Below are 15,779 nucleotides of genomic sequence, written 5' to 3'. Positions count from 1 at the left end.
CTTTTTAGCCCTCGAGAGTGCTAGGAAGCTAGAGAGCTAGAGGCACTGTTATATAACCTAGATTCATTATTGTAAATGTGTATAGTGTCATGTAGTTTGCTTTTCTGCCCTACAAAAATAGGTGGGGAGAGGAGCATGCGCTATACGCTGAGCCACAGGTAGGACCCACCGCTCGCCGATTAGTAGAAATGGTCTCCCCGTTTAGCAGTTTCGCTGCCCCAAGACCCCAGGCTCCACAAACGCCGTAAGCGGGGCAAGGCTGTTGCTTCCCGGGCATCCTGCCTCGCCTGCCTTGCCCATCACGCCCCGCGACATCACTCAAGCACAAGACCGGCGCCACAACCAAAACCGAAACATACTTTCTCTTGATCTTATCATATCCACAAACAGAGCAAGAATCAAAAGACCTAACTCTTCATCAAAACTGTGTTAAAGCACCTCATCAGACAATATGGCGGCTCAGGCAGCCAACGAGCTGCTGTCGGTGCAGAAGTCGTCTGATTCAGGCCTCCAGGTTGCACTGCACCCTTTGCCCATCCTCGAGATTTCCGATTTCATCGCTAGGGGATACCAACGCGGATTCAAAGGAGCCGTTGTCGGCGCCCTGCTCGGCCAGCAAAATGGCCGTGAGATCACCATCGAGCACAGCTTCAGCTGCAAATCAACCAAGAACGCCCATGGCTTCTATGAGCTTGACTTGGAGTGGTTCAAGCAGCGTCTTGACCAGAGTGAGAAGACGCGCACTTTCCTCCTGCCCGGACATACCAGCAGCTAATTCTTACTAGTGAAACTCGTCCACAAGAGCCCCCTCCTCGATTTGGTTGGCTGGTACACGCTGGTGCCCAAGACAGGCCCTACCGCTCTCCACCTGCCCATCCACCAGCAGATCAGCGCCGTCAACGAATCGGCTGTCCTCCTCGGATTCCATATTGAGGACATCCTCTCCCCGGCTGCCGGGGACCCCTTGCCCATCACAATATATGAGAGCAACATGGAGGCCGAGGACAGCGCCAAGGAGCCCGCCGAAGGCGAAGACAGGGAGATGAAGGACGCCGAGGCACCTGCGCGGATGGTACTGCGATTTCGCAAACTGCCCTACGCAACCGAGACAGGCGAGGCCGAGATGATAGCGATGCAGTTCATCCGGGAGGGCGGCGCCAACGCCATGGTGGACACCACCGAGCGGCACATCCTGGAGCAGTTCGATAAGAAGATCGCCGTCGACGACGGCAAGGGCAAGCGGCGGGCCGTCGCCTATGACGAGGCCAAGCAACAGCAGCAACAAGCAACATCCAGAAAGGAGGCACCCGATCAATCCACTGCCGTTACAAACCCCGACGCCAACCTCGACCGCGTCGAGGCCGAGTACATGGCGGCTCTACAAGCCAAGTTCAACGCTGTCAAGATGATGAAGTCGCGCCTGGCGCTTATAACAGCCTACCTGCAGCGCCTGCCCCCGGGCGGTGCTCCAGCCGACCAAGCACAGCAACAGCAAAAACAGCCCTCCTTCCCCCCCAGCACCACCACCGCCGCCACCACCACCCCGTCAAACACCATCCTCCGCCACATACAGGCCCTGGTGACCAATCTCGACCTGGTGGCCCCCGCCGAGCAGGCCACGCTGGAGCGCGAGATGCAGCGCGAGGCAAACGATGTCCATCTGCTCTCGATGCTGTCGGACCTGCTCTCCAGCGTCAGCCAGGTGCGCGAGGCGGGCAAGAAGTTCTCAGTGCTGGAGATGTCGCGCCACAACAGGCAGGGTCGGGGCGGCGGCGGTCTGGCACCGCTGACCGCCTCGCCCTTTGATCCCGGTTTCGGGGTGCCCCCGGGAGAGATCGGTGTTGGTGGGGGGGATGCAGAGCCAGGTTTTTAGGGGCAATCTGGGCCGGGATGGAGCCCTACGGCCATCGCAGGTTGGACCGTTTTGGCCGGTTCTGCTGGGCAAGGGGAAGAAGAAGAAGAGGGAGACGGAGGGGATGATGCTGGAGGTGGCCAAGAACTTGCGGCCGGTTCCGCCATGGAGAATTTCCTGGGCGTTAGCAACCTCATCTCGGTGGCATTTTTGCTCCTCGGCATTGCCTCAGCAATCGCTGCTCTTGTGTTCTTGGCCCCTACCAGGGATTTTGTCTCCTGGATGAGGTCGCGGCTTGCCGGCTGGACTGTTCCTCCCCCGGGGCGGCTCTTGCGTGGTACGTACAACCAAGGTCAACCCCATCCCATCAGCCCTCCTTCTTCAACTGCCTACAAGTTTGAAGAGTATCGAACCGTCGCCTCAGGGTAACTGGTTTGCTTTCATGAGGAAAGCTATAGAACTGACACTTGCTGCCTAGTCCTTGCCAGACCGGCTGGCCTTGCAATCTCATTTGCCAGAGGAATTTACAGGTGGTGGCGGCAGGCATGATCATTGAGAGGGCAGCCAGCGGAACACTTTTAGATACATATTGCATTGAGCAGGAAGTAAGACATGGCCGGTTTTCTTTCTCCGCGGGTCGTTTATCTGTTAGGATTCCACACGGGGCTAGAGAGGGTTACCACTCTTCAATCCTTGTTGGCGCTGGGCAAAGTAGATCGCTGGCTGGCTCCTTTTATCCATTGGATCGCAAGGCAAAGGACTGAAGGGTGAATGAAATCAGGACTACAGCCCGAATCGCGGACTCAGGGTTGCTCTGGTACTGTAGAGGAGGCACCTAGGGGCATGATTGTGCTGCATTGTCAATGCTTAGGAGCCAGAGAGAAACCGGATAGTTTAGACATGAAGCTTCTACGGCTATCTGTCCGCAGTCTTCTGGTCTTTGCAGAGAGGAGCAAGGAGGCCTTGATTACATGTAAGGAATATCTACCCCTCCCCTCTCTTTCCTTGATGTGAATCTTAGGGTCTTCTTAACTGCAGTACACACCGTTCTCACCAACAGCCATCCGGTCAAAGACATCGACCGCGCAATGAAAGGGACAAAAACAAAGCCGTACCTCATCTATCTATCCCAGTCTCCATTAGCCAAGTCACCTACGTTCTAAGACCCTGCCAATAACCGCCGTAAGCATCGTCGTGATTCGTCGTCAAGCCATCCCGTCCAACCTTTCTATCGCTGCCCGAGTTGGAAGGGGGAAAAGAGGGGGGAAAAAAAAAAGGGGGGGGGGGGAAAGTAGAAAGAGTAAAAAATGTATGAAAATCTCGAATCGTAGAGGTTGAATGAAATAAATAGGAACACAGTATGGAAAGGGGTTCAGGCCTCAATGACGACCTTGAGCACCAGGTTACCATCATCGTCAATGGTCCTGCTGGCAAGCTCAAAGGCTCCCTTGGCATTCTCGAGGCCCTTGAATCGGTGCGTGACCATCTGGTCGAGGTCAGGAAGGATATAGCCGGCGCCCCGGCCAAGGCGATCGCGTGCGCAGAGCAGCCGGATGCCAGTGGAATATGTGTTGGCATAGCGGAAAATGCCCAAGATGTCGATCTCGCGCAGATGTGCCACCGACATGGGCAGGGTTTGGATCGGCGTTCCCATACCCACCATGATCACTTTGCCGCCCGACCGTGTGGCGTAAAGCGAAGTGTGCATGCACACCTCTTTGCCCGTGCACTCGAACGTAACGTCGACACCATCGTCCTCGTCATCAACCAGAAGAGGGTTTGAGGAGCTTGTTAAAGCCAACATCTCCGCGGCAAGTGACTTGGCCGAGTCGAGCTGGCTTTGGAACGATAGTGTACTAGCCGGGGTCATTACCCCATCCGGGGTTGACACGCCAGAGCTGCTGCCACTGTATATTGAAGCGCAGCTCGACGACGTGTGCAATGGTCTCGGCACAACGTAGCCATGCGTGGCGAAGCCCTTAGCAATGGCGAAGTCAACGCGTCCCTGGTCCACGTCGGCAATCGTCACTGTCGAGCAGCCGGCTTGCCTCGCCATTGCTGCGGTAAGTAACCCGACCGCACCAGCTCCCAAGACCAAAGCCGTGGAACCCGGGGTCGGGCTGGCCCGGTTAACAGCATGGATAGCTACAGACAGAGGCTCTAGGAGGGCAGCTGTGTCGAAAGATATGTTGTCAGGAAGCCTGCGGACGTGTTAGTATTGCTACCGATGGCAGGTTCAGACAGTGAGCGATGAACGCACTTGTGGCACCACACAGCAGGATGGTTGATGCGTTCCTGTAACGTGCCCTGGAAGTGGGGGACTGATTTGGCACTACTCCTGAATCTCATGCGCTTGCATAGGTTGTATCTGCCACGGCGGCAGATACCGCACTGGCCACATGGGATGCCAACCTCGAGCGCCACACGGTCGCCGATGTTGAAGCCGGTGACCTGAGGACCGATGGCGACGACAACCCCTGACGACTCGTGGCCAAGCGAGAGAGGCATGCAGGCGCAGAGGTCGCCATTGGCAAACTTCTTGTAGTACGAAACATCGGAGCCGCAAATACCAGTTGTTTTGACAGCAATCTGCAGCTCTCCAGTTCCGGGATCCTCGATGCATCGACGTTCCTAAAGAGAACACGGGTCAATTGGGATACGAGGGAAAGGGAGAATTGTCCTAGCGAGCTGTCGTGAGGTGGGCCGAAAATAGCGGGGCCAGGGGCTCTGCTTTGTGTAACAGCGAGATCTAAGATCTCTAGGCAGGGCGGGGGTGACTTTAAAAAAAGAAAGTCTTACCAATCGCAGGTCGCGCGGGCCATGCAAGACAGAAGCATTGATGGTTGAAGCCTTCAGTGCGGCGGGTAGGTGCATTGGCGCCGGCTCACCTGTAGCGGAGGGCGCCATCTCGATTAGACGGCGACGGGGAAGTGGGATGAGAGTGGGATAAAAGGCGGGATAGGGCAAGTTTGGCCAACGAGATGAAGCGAGAGGGTCGGCCCGCGGGGTCGGTCTGGGGCGTCCGGGACGCAGCCGGGCAGCCAGCGACTCGCTACGATGTCAGAGTGCTGATGCGGCTCTGCCCGATGCCAATGGGCGCGGGATGCGACAAGGGAGTGGGTGTGAGCGACCGAGGAGACGAGCTGCCGATATGATGGGTGGCGAGCTTGCGCACTCGGGCAGAGGACAGGACTTTTAGCACTCCAGCGAACTACGCCACGAGCAGAAGGGAGAAGCTGGGCGACCTCGTAGAGTTGGCAGAAGCCTGGAGACAGACCAAAAGCCGGGACGGACCCCCACCCTTTAATGGTTTGGTCATTGGTGGCCATGATACGGGCAACGGACGAACTGCGAAGTGCCAATCTGGATGTGCGAGGTTCCGGGGGCAGCGAGCCGGTTGATGAGAGTGGAACAGACACCAAGCGCATGGCAGGGTCCAGGAGTGGATGTCGAGGTGCTGGCTCCTGGGGTAGAGCAGTCTGCTCAGCCGTGCTCACCAGTCAGCTACCGACAACTTATCGCCCGGGTGAAGAAAAATGTGGTTAGGCGCAATGCGCTTCAGAGGAGTCCAGAAAGTACCCCATACCTTCGGGAGAACATGGGGCGCGTTAGCGACGGGTACCCATCATCCTTGCTGCGCCGGCGCATCGCGACATTCATGGGTAGCGCTAGAGCTCGCCGGGGCCGGAGCCGGCTGCAGATACCAGGAAACCCCAGCGAAGCCACGCATGCGTGTGTCCGTCTGCTGGCAGCCGTGAATGGTTACAGTGGTCACGTCGAATTGAGCATATCTCCAAAACTAGCTTCCGCCTGGGACGCACGGCATGCTCGTGGCCCGCGGTCGAGTCAAGCCAGTCCTGATGTGATCCGGGAGCACTGGGGGTCACCGTCTTTCCTGTCTGGGCATGTTCGAGCCGTGTGGTGGAGCTCTAGTAATGGCAAACCGCCACAGAAATTAGGTGCTTTGCGGGCACCGGGATCTCGAGGCACGGGGAGGGATAGCTGCTTCCATGCAGCAGGCATGCAGGAGGGGATGGGCAGCCGGCCGTGGTTGGAGAGGAGGCCAGGGTGGGCTGCACCGACTTTACAGTACTTGACAAGCGTCCCTCGGGCCACAAAGTGTCTTGGCCAGCCGTCCATCAATGGCGGGGAGAAGCGGTAGCGAATGGGTGACGGCCAAACGGGCACGCCATCGCTGGGACAGGACAATTATGGCAATATCAGACGGCAGAAGGTGTCACGGCCGGCTGTTCCAGGGCTTAGCGAAAGTGCATACTGTAGCTCCCGGCTGCCGCGATTTCGTCCAGGATCTGACGATATATCGGTAGGTCAAGGCGTGTTAAACTCACTCGCTCCTCAACGATGATCCGGTGCCGGAGCGACACCTTGCACTTCGTGTTGTGCAGATTTCAGGAGCTGCGTCGTTGATCGTCCAGCGACCCGCGGAACGAGAATCGATACGATCCGAAATGTCTCTCTGACACAGGAGGGGAGGGGCGGATAGAGCAGATATTGGAGATAAGGGCCCGAGATTGGAGAAGGGTGTGTGTGGGGTCGGCTTGTGAGAGACCATGACAAGAGCGGAATATCGGGATTTTGATGAGAATGGGAGGGCGAAAAACGTCAAATGTTTGCAGAACGGTGTCAGTGCCTCGGTTGGACGACTGGATTACTGCAAGGACTGCAATGTAAGGGCATTGGAATCCAAGAGAGACAGTGCACCTGCCTCCCGCCCACCTACCGCCTACTTGAACATTCTACCTTGCCTAGTACTACCATGGGCAGTATTGTACCTTATCTTAAACAGGCCACTCCTTCCTGGGCGTCCCTTATTTCCTCCCCAACTGGCAACAGCGAATGCAGCACCGTCCTCATTAGGCTCGTTCTTGTCCTCGTCCAATCTATTCGGCGACCGACCGAATTGGGAGACATGGATCGAGCGTTATCTCAACTCCAAAAGTCAGCCAGCTGCTTCTGAAAGCCGTGACGACACGTTCTTTGCTATTCCCGTGCCTCTGCCGCGCAGTCGGTTCTGCAGCACATTGCCGAGAGACAAACATATGACCATCATTGAGGAAGATCCAACCAGGAGCTAGGGTTGCGCCTTGACACCTGAGCTCGTTCTTGTGCAACTCTGTACGACAAGACAGATCTCCAATGCGACCCCTTGCTAACCAGCGCTGGGCATTGCCAGACATTGGATTTCCCTTCCTCCGCCGTTGCCACCGCCGTCTAGAGAAGTGATTGTCCTCGAAGGCTCATAAATCCGCGGCGATTATTCGTGTTCTAGTCTCCAACTCGACGACCCCACCGGTTTCTACCCCAATCTCACTGACACCTAGTCCTGCTCCACGTCAGGGTCCTGCTAAACGGCCCGGTAGAGAGTAGCGTTCAAGGCCCACAGAGCCGTGGGCAATGGACATCGCGCCGTCGTTTGAGAAGCTACCCTGTAAAAACTCGTTCTTGACATCCACAATGACGGAATTCCTCGTTATGGCCAGTCTGGCTTCAGGAACCACAAGTTACCTAGCCTGCGACTGGGGTCCCAATTGACATGCACCACCCATTTTGCCGGCCCTATGGCCAACGGTCTCAGCACATGGCATGACAAGGGTCCGTCCACCACCACATCAAACGGAACAGCAGACTCCCAGCAGGCTCTAGGCTGCGAGCGTCTCAATGATAGTCGTCGCCCGGTGGTATTGATCCGCCATGAAAGTGCCATATTTGCCACAGTCAGTGCAGAATCCAACAAAATATTGGACTGTGACAGGGGATAGACGGCTTTGCGGCGACGGGAACCGGTTGGACCTTGCTTGGGTCTCGGTTCGGTTGCATCTAACCGAGGACCTGGGCATTAGGTGCGATGTGTGTCGGTGCGGAGGCGCACATGGATTTATCGATCCCTTATCAAGCTGCTGTTGCCTCGTACCGCCGAACGGCGCTCGGCGATGGATTGATAATAAAGCCGCTCCGTGTGTTATCAGACGCAGTAGCACTTCCGATGGTCATCCGCAAGTCGTTCGCTTTCCATCGTATGCGTCACAATTGAGAGCTGTCGCCGGCAGAATCCCCCCGTCCACCAATCAGCGACAAACAATCAACGTTGGAGAAAGTTGGGGTCGCTAGGGCCAGATGGCGGCTCAAGAAGAAAAAGAAACGCGTGCTGCCCCACGATCTTCGATTTTCATGTGCTGGGCCGAGCCGCTAGGGTCTTGGACAAGCTTCTCACAAACCTGCTCACCTACGCACGCAGAAGGCACAGCGAACGCTGGATCTCTCTACGAAGTACAATAGTGTACAGCACAGGAACCGCTAGTTTATCCGCCGCCGTCATCTACACTAGCTTGTCGATTCTCAAACAGCTCGTCTTCCGTTGGGCTGTCCGCCGGCGTGTTTGCGCCATGAGCCAATCCCATCGAGGAAACACTTCCGGTACGTCCATACCGTAAGTTTCGTACATAGAGGACACCCCTGGTCCGGGACCTTCACCTACAAACCTATCCCGCCGCTGCCGGCAACATGGACGTGATCTCCAAGGAAACAGATGACTTCCATTGGACACGGCTGAATACGGAGCGGTTCTGCGGCAACACGGCCGAAGTGCTTGATACTGCAGTGTAGCTGTGATAGACCCCCCAGCAGGCCTTGATTCGGCACAGCGACCCAGGCGACTTTTTAGATGATCGGAGATATCCGAGACTCTTGGACTCTCCACCATCACGCCAAACCGACCGATCACCATCACCCCGAAAACAGGCGGTCTAATGATTACTTACCATTGTCCCCATTCACAGCCCTAGTGAGCTCCGATATTATCTCAGAGCTGGCAGGGCTGTAGCGGGCCTCCTTCTACATAGCAGGTATGACATGTTATGCGGGTCAGGGCCGCGGCAACGAACCTGCAGCCTCGACCGCAGCCCTCCCGGTCGGTTCGCCAATGCGTCTACGCTAGCGTTTGAGATGACACTCATGTATGTACATACAGTACAGGAACGGATGAAGTGGGATCCGCGAAGCGGTGAGTGTCAACTCTGGTGCTGTCAAACAGCAGAGGGGTATTCAGACATGGCTAATGGCAGCTATAGACCTGTAGCGCATCCTGGATATTAAAAAGCGCGTATACTGTAGCATACTGACGAGACTGAGTGTTGCACCTTGATGGATTGCGCAAGAGTTCATAGCATATGATCCTGCCCACCGACTTCCCGAACCCCCCTCCCCCCATGATGGAACGGCCCTGTCGGATATCTAGCCGGATGTTCGCTCATGCACGAGTTTATCGACCAATGTACTGCTGGGTATGTACGATGATTCTCTGCAGCACATAACTTGCATCGTAATGTGGTTCCCTGCCTGCGACATCCTACGTTGCACGAGACAGACAGTCTGACTCAGAGGGGAGCGGAAATCGGTGATCTTCGGCGCACCGCCATGATAACAGAATGCCCCAAAGGTAACATAACGTAATGCAAGCCACCCACGCGGCTACGCCACAACCGGCAGCAAGCGCAAGCGCGGTAGGTAACAGTACATACAACGGACCTCAGAACCACCTTAGAACGTGCTCGTCGCCAACCGACTAGCCGCATTCCTCGCATCCACCCTGTCTTCATCGTCTTCCTCCGCTAAGCCAGCGAGCCCACTTCCGCCCCTAGCCCCGCTCAACGACCTCGCCCTGCCCCCTTGCCCTCCCTCTTCTCCCTCGCCAGCAACGTCGTCGGCTACAGAGCTGGTACCGACCAAGGGGCTCCGCAAGCTCCCGGCATCGGCGCTGCGCCTCGGAACGCCGCTCCACGCGTCGCCTTTGGGGCCCTGCGAGGCGGCCAGGTTTGCGCGGCGCACGGCGGGGTGGCTCTCGCGGCCAAGGCGGCTCAGGCCGCCGCTGGCATCGATGGACCTGATGTCCGGGCGGACGCTCTCGAGCAGGGCGAGGGTGCGACGCTCGGCCTCGATCTCGCGGAGGACGTACTCGCGGATCGACAGGCGCAGGTCAGCAGCGGTACGGGCAAACCACTTGCGGCGCTCGTGCACGAGGTTCTGGGTGACGCGCGTCGTCTTTTGGTACAGAGCCGCCTCGTTGTGGCGGGCCTCGTCGAGGGCGGCAATGGCTTCGTCGACTTTTTCGCGGCGCACGTTAGACGACGCCTTGAGCCGGTCCGCGGCGTTAAGCTTGCTGCGTGACACCTCTTGCGCCTGGAGGAACTCGCGGATCAGGATTTGCCGGTTGGTGAGAGTCTCCTTGACGATGAAAGCGTCTTGAGAGTGGTACTGGAACGGGTCGCCAATGGTCGTGGCTTCGGCCGTCGCCTGCGCCGCGTGGAAGTCGCCGACCGTCTGGATAATCTTGCCGAGCTTGCGGTATGCGTTAGCGAGGCCCTGGTGTGGTTCCTGTACGCTCATGCCGCCTAGCTTGACGCCAAAGTCGGATTCAGCGAGCCCAAGACCTGGAACGGTTAGTGTTGACTGGGGAGAGAGTTGGGGTGGGGATAGCTTGCCTCTGCGACACTTGACCAGTTTGTCGACTTTGTGCCCCGCATCCATAGCGCCCAAGTAGAACAACTTGACAATAGGGCGGGCTTCTTGAAGTTCAGGGGTATCATCCGGAGGCGGCGCAAACTGCTTGAGGATCTTGCGCCGCACGCCTGTCGCGGGCTGCTTCTTCTTGACCATGGGGCTGTAGCCAAAGTCGCTTTCGACAAATAGCACCATCTCGTCGTCCCGCATTAGGACCTCGTTGCTGCAGACGTAGTTGAACCACCGTTGCATAAGTGCCTTAACCCGGATCTCGTCCTCATCAGTCCCCGCGCCGGCAGATGTCAGCGCAGGCGGCACCGAGGGAACAATGGCCTCAGGGTTCGCCGAGATGAGGTGCTCGGCGAGCTTGATGAATTCGGAGTGAAGGCGTCGCACATCACGGTACTGCGTTGTCCGGAACGCGGGAAGGTTTGTCTGCGACAGTCAGCATTGCTCGAACTTGTTCCGCAGTCGGCGCCATACATGCACATCGAATCTCAGAATGGGATCCTTGCGCCCGGTGCGTTCCAGCCCGGTAATCTTAGCCTGCAGCTTGAATTGCGGCGGCGGAGGTTTCCGAGGCTGCTGGTGTTCCTGTGGCCGCGCCTGCTCGGCTTGCGATTTATGAGCCTGTTGCGGAACAGGCGAGATCAGACCCTGTCCGCCCGCTGTAAAGCCTTGATTTTCCGGGGCGCTGTCAGCCGTCGTTGGCTCGTCTGACCGAGGCTCAGTGGTCTGCGAGACGGTGCTCGCAGTGTCGGGCCTCCTGTACTCGGCATCGCTTGCGCCGAAGCCGCCGTCGTCGAGGCCGTTGTTGGAGATTTGGGATGGATATCGGTAGGGTGAGCTCGGCGGTTCGCTCGCACCGAAGCCGGTCCGATTGTGTCGCGGTGACGAGGTGGGCGAATTTCCCCAGGGAGATGCCTCAGCGGGATTGTCCTGATCGTGTATTGATGTACTGTAGTCCATGGTGGGTGGTTATTCGAATGATGCTGTTAAACGCGATGATGATGATGCGGGGTGAGAGAATTGAGGTTGTCTGGGTGGGCAGTTGCCCGTGGGCACTCCTGGCCAGCACAAAGTTAGGTCCCGAATCAGCCTGCCGTGCGATGTGAAGTTCTCGATGACAATGAATCATGGAGATTGATGTTGGTATTGTGCGTACGATAGCCTTCTTCACCTAGGAAGGAACTTCCCTCACCATCGATCGGCCTGAGAGAACGACTCGGAACGTTGCGTTGATCATGGGTACGTACCCATCCGTAAGAGTAATCGGACGGGACCATCTTAGCCCCAAGACTTCAACTGAATGGCGGGGATGCACGGACCCTTGACGCCTTCCCTATTAGGTACACAGTACGCTATCCCTTAAGTGATCAATATTCAAGACATCGAGGAAACAATCCCATGATCAACAACGGGATGTGCGAGACGCCGTCGGGTGATTATCGTCCAGAGGGCGCATTGCACGTTCTGTTTGTTCCTAAAGAGCCGCCTAGGAACTCATAGTTTTGATATCTGACATGCACATCAAATTGCCATTTGCAACGCAGGACCAAAACTCTGCTGTGTCCGAGTTTTGACTTTTGAGCTCTGACCGTCCGACTGAGTCTGAAGAGAGTTGGGATGGTCATGGTCCTAAGTGCTTCTGTCCATGGCCAACGCCGGCTGCTGGGCCTGTTGGTGCTGAAAAATGCCCAATTGACCCGCCAGAGCAGCATTGCGAGCTTCTGTGCAGCTGTTCGGAGCTACTCGAGCGAGCATGCCCACCATGATGCGCGCATCGAGAACGTCCGAAACATTGGCATCATTGCCCACGTCGATGCGGTGCGTCCCGCCGTCCTGGACTGGCTCGACTAGGCAGCAGCTAGCGTGGATGCTGACATCTGGCAGGGCAAGACGACAACCACAGAGCGTATGCTCTACTACAGCGGGCAGACCCGCCATTTAGGAAGTGCGTTCGTTACAACCGGAGATGGAAAAGTGTTGGGGCCAACAATGCAACGACTCTGACTAACATATCCAGATGTCGACCATGGTAACACCACCACCGACTTCCTCCCCATGGAGCGGGAGCGGGGCATCACCATCCAGTCGGCTGCCATCACGTTCCAGTGGCCGCCCAAGTCGCTGTGCCCTCCCGGCGTTGAGCCAAAGACGATAAATCTGATCGACACGCCGGGGCACCAAGACTTCCGCTACGAAGTCGACCGCTGTCTGCCTATCCTTGACGGCGCCGTGTGTATTCTCGACTCGGTCAAGGGCGTTGAAACGCACACAGAGCGTGTCTGGGAGTCAGCACAGCTCTCCAAGATACCCCGCCTGCTCTTCGTCAACAAGTTGGACCGCGATGGCGCGAGCTTCCGCCGCTCCGTCCAAGAGGTCGCAACGCGCCTCAGGACCTGGCCACTGCTATGCCAGATTCCCTGGTGGCGCAAGGACGAATTTGTTGGCGTCATTGATGTCATCTACGGAGTCTGTTTGAAGTTCTCCAGCAGCGGCGAGATGACTGTCATTCGCAAGGAGAGCATCTCCAACGAGAACCCAGCGTTGCTAGCCGAGATAGAGACGGCCCGCCTGCGTTTGGTCGAGACATTGTCGGAACACGACGACCAGATCATGGAAGAATTCCTTGAACTGGAGAAGGACGTGCCCTCGGCGTCAATCAAGCGCGCCATCCGGCGGCTGGTTATGGATGGCGAGGCCAAGTTTACGCCCGTATTCGCCGGCGCTAGTCTACGGAACATCGGCGTCCAGCCCCTTCTTGATGCTGTCGTTGACTACCTCCCGAGCCCGACAGATAGGCCCGAGCTGAAAGTCATGGTTGGGTCCAAAGCATTACCCATGTCCGAGCTCCTTGAGCAACAAAGCAAATCGGAGGGCAGGCACAATAAAGCTCAGGGTCACCACCAGCATAATTCGCCTGTTGCGGCGCTTGCCCATGTTTTCAAGGTTGTCGACGATCCCCGTCGCGGCATGCTGAGCTGGGTACGCCTTTACCATGGGGCCCTCAGCAGAAGCAGCCACATGTGGAATACCAAGATGCACTGTTTCGAGAAAGCTCAACACATTCTGCACGTCTCAGCGAAAGATCATCACGAGATTCAGCACCTGCCCACTGGGCACATTGGTGCCTTGACAAACCTCAAGTCCGCCCGTACCGGCGACACGCTGATTACGTTCCCCGGCCACTCGGGACAAACTGCCCCTGAGGCTTTGCGGAACGTCCGCATCAAGGCGCCCGAGACGCCCCCCGCGGTCGCCTTCATCGCCATTGAACCATACACCAAGACGGCGAGTGATAAGCTCGAAGACGCACTCAAGAAGCTCACACGGGAGGACCCCAGCATCCGGTGGAGCAAGAACGACAAGACGGGACAGCTGATCCTGTCGGGTATGGGCCTCCTACACCTCGAGATTGCACAGGACCGGCTCCTGCGGCACTACAAGATTGAACGTGAGTCGGCCATATGGGGCAACATTGAAGTCGAATACTCCGAGTGCGCGCTGGCACCAACTGGTCCGCACCGCGCCGTTTACGACCGTGTCCTGCGCGACAGGGCCGGCAGGGCGGCCTGCACGGCCAGCATAGAGCCCCTGCAGGCGCACCACCACGATTCCCTCCTCGAATCCAGCATTGAGCGCGACGGGAACATCATCCACATCGCGCTTCCCCTCCCAGAGGACTCAAAGACCCTACCGTTCGACCCGGAAACGGTCCGCCAGCAGCTCCTCAACGGCGCCATTGCAGGCCTCGCCCGCGGGCCGCGCCGCAACTGTCCCGTTCGCCGCTGCCACGTGCACATCACGTTCGACTCGGCAACCGACTTCTTCGGCGCCAACTCATCGACGGGAGGGCACATCACCAACGCGGCCCTCCTCGCGGTCCGCAACGCGCTCAAGGCCGCCCACGGCAAGGGCCAGATGGGTATTCTCGAGCCTTTCACGCATGTGCGGATCCACTGCCCGGAAGAGGTTGGCCACGCGATCCAACACGACCTAGCCTCGGTTCGAGGCGGGCATGTCATGGAAGTGCGCAAGCCCGAGTCTTTTGACGAGGACGAGTCCCTGGACGGAAGTAGTGGCGCCGGACCACCCATTGACGTTTCAAAGGTATACGTGCCGCCGGACCCGTACGAATCGGTGCAGAGCCTGCGGGACCCAAAGAAGGCGGTCGTGAGGATGCTGACGATTGTCGGCAAGGCGCCGCTGCGCGATATGATGACGTACGATGGGCAACTACGCAGCATGACTGGGGGCAGGCACACGCTGCAGTTGGATCCGGGCGGTTTCGAGCTGGTCACGGGAGCGAGGGAGAGGGCTTTGGATGGGGCGCTGTAGCTTAGCTTTCCTTCCTTCCTAAAGTACCCGGCTAGGCATTGGATATGGTACATACATAGCCTGTGTGCGCACATGTGTGTCTGTCTGTGTCGTACTGTGTAGTACCACCCGTGCCTCGAACATTATGTTGTCTCTGGATGAAACCCACTCGTCTATGGCGCTGCAACGGAGTTCAGATTTCCGCCCCGAAGATGTCTGGTTGGTGTGTACGTGCCGCTATCCCCACCCCCAGGTTATCGCTGTGGTCTAATATCTGCACGTACCCCATGATTTGACGCTTCATGCGGCGATGCAGAACGGATAGAGTAGCCGAGACCCCCGCCCCATACACAGTAAAGCGGGGGCACTTCGGTACTTCGGTACTTCTATTCCCACTTCCCCCGGCCTGCGCCCCCCATCACTGTCCCGTGTGACCCCCACCAGTTCCGCTCTGTCCCAAACGGCCGGGCTTGACGATTTGCCGAATTAGGTGCAGGCGGACACGGCAGCCGTCGTGCCGTGCGGGGGTCAAGGGCTGCGGGGTTGGTGTGACGCTGTCAGGGGTAAGGCTATGTTGTGTGGATGACACATGTTGTGAATGTGGAGGAGCATGGCATTTTCCGTTTTATCGTGGCAAGAGATCTCTCCGCTTGTCTTCTATCAGCTTTGCTGACGTTGAACTAGGTAAGAAGGGTGTGTTGGTTGGAAGCTCGCCTATAAGCGGCCTGAGTTGTTGCTTTGTGGCAGTTCTGCTTTTGCTAGCCGTGATTTGTTCCCTATATTGTATAGGACTCTGGGAGATCCCTGGGCCGTTTGAGATAGGTATTGTACGTCTATACACTGCGTAAGTTCATTCCTTTTGGATGGGTAGCTGCATAGCCTGTCTCCTCGGCCTCAGCTGGAACCGGGCATTGCTCGAGGAGAATCCTCTGAAGAATATGTCATATCTAATGTAACCAGTGGTTTCAGTCCGCAAGGGGAACAAAATGGGAATTCTGGCTGACTTGGTCAGAGCAAACAAATCCGCTTGAGGGGGATAGACTGAGATGTAAGACCTCTGAAGATCCCTGGAGGCTGAAGGATATTCGGC

The 15,779-nt window shown here is 57.2% G+C and overlaps 7 protein-coding genes across 7 annotated transcripts; 5 read left to right on the top strand and 2 right to left on the bottom strand.

Annotated features, from left to right (window-relative positions):
• Window positions 1–451: 451 nt before the first annotated feature.
• On the top strand, window positions 452–1,873 carry N656DRAFT_718139 (uncharacterized protein; the record flags this gene model as incomplete). The annotated part of the gene is made up of 2 exons (XM_064812253.1): window positions 452–728; window positions 786–1,873. 2 exons carry the CDS (start codon window positions 452–454, stop codon window positions 1,871–1,873), a joined length of 1,365 nt encoding a protein of 454 aa, XP_064666066.1.
• Window positions 1,874–1,912: 39 nt separating this feature from the next.
• N656DRAFT_433715 (uncharacterized protein) lies at window positions 1,913–2,512 on the top strand. Its single transcript, XM_064809636.1, has 2 exons — window positions 1,913–2,189; window positions 2,331–2,512. The coding sequence occupies exons 1-2, from the start codon at window positions 2,018–2,020 to the stop codon at window positions 2,399–2,401; spliced, it is 243 nt and encodes an 80-aa protein (XP_064666065.1). The 5' UTR covers window positions 1,913–2,017; the 3' UTR covers window positions 2,402–2,512.
• A 712-nt stretch (window positions 2,513–3,224) lies between these two features.
• On the bottom strand, window positions 3,225–4,759 carry N656DRAFT_801868 (GroES-like protein; the record flags this gene model as incomplete). Its single annotated transcript, XM_064818180.1, has 3 exons — window positions 3,225–4,053; window positions 4,113–4,483; window positions 4,652–4,759. The coding sequence occupies 3 exons, from the start codon at window positions 4,757–4,759 to the stop codon at window positions 3,225–3,227; spliced, it is 1,308 nt and encodes a 435-aa protein (XP_064666064.1).
• Window positions 4,760–4,989: 230 nt separating this feature from the next.
• On the top strand, window positions 4,990–6,218 carry N656DRAFT_433615 (uncharacterized protein). The gene has a single exon (XM_064809635.1). It carries the CDS (start codon window positions 5,220–5,222, stop codon window positions 6,012–6,014), a length of 795 nt encoding a protein of 264 aa, XP_064666063.1. The 5' UTR covers window positions 4,990–5,219; the 3' UTR covers window positions 6,015–6,218.
• A 1-nt stretch (window position 6,219) lies between these two features.
• On the top strand, window positions 6,220–7,285 carry N656DRAFT_433592 (uncharacterized protein). Its single transcript, XM_064809634.1, has 2 exons — window positions 6,220–6,988; window positions 7,047–7,285. The coding sequence occupies exon 1, from the start codon at window positions 6,424–6,426 to the stop codon at window positions 6,946–6,948; it is 525 nt and encodes a 174-aa protein (XP_064666062.1). The 5' UTR covers window positions 6,220–6,423; the 3' UTR covers window positions 6,949–6,988; window positions 7,047–7,285.
• Window positions 7,286–9,068: 1,783 nt separating this feature from the next.
• Window positions 9,069–11,617, bottom strand: N656DRAFT_784256 (vacuolar protein sorting-associated protein Vps17). Its single transcript, XM_064816129.1, has 3 exons — window positions 10,853–11,617; window positions 10,351–10,804; window positions 9,069–10,299 (listed from the first exon to the last, which is right to left on the bottom strand). Exons 1-3 carry the CDS (start codon window positions 11,336–11,338, stop codon window positions 9,410–9,412), a joined length of 1,830 nt encoding a protein of 609 aa, XP_064666061.1. The 5' UTR covers window positions 11,339–11,617; the 3' UTR covers window positions 9,069–9,409.
• A 152-nt stretch (window positions 11,618–11,769) lies between these two features.
• N656DRAFT_761583 (P-loop containing nucleoside triphosphate hydrolase protein) lies at window positions 11,770–15,187 on the top strand. The gene is made up of 3 exons (XM_064813244.1): window positions 11,770–12,196; window positions 12,263–12,323; window positions 12,396–15,187. The coding sequence occupies exons 1-3, from the start codon at window positions 11,996–11,998 to the stop codon at window positions 14,708–14,710; spliced, it is 2,577 nt and encodes an 858-aa protein (XP_064666060.1). The 5' UTR covers window positions 11,770–11,995; the 3' UTR covers window positions 14,711–15,187.
• Window positions 15,188–15,779: the final 592 nt, after the last annotated feature.

Source organism: Canariomyces notabilis (assembly GCF_033297395.1).
Source record: "Canariomyces notabilis strain CBS 508.74 unplaced genomic scaffold N656scaffold_32, whole genome shotgun sequence".
NCBI lineage: Eukaryota > Fungi > Ascomycota > Sordariomycetes > Sordariales > Chaetomiaceae > Canariomyces > Canariomyces notabilis.
This window is presented reverse-complemented; position numbering and strand designations above follow the sequence as displayed.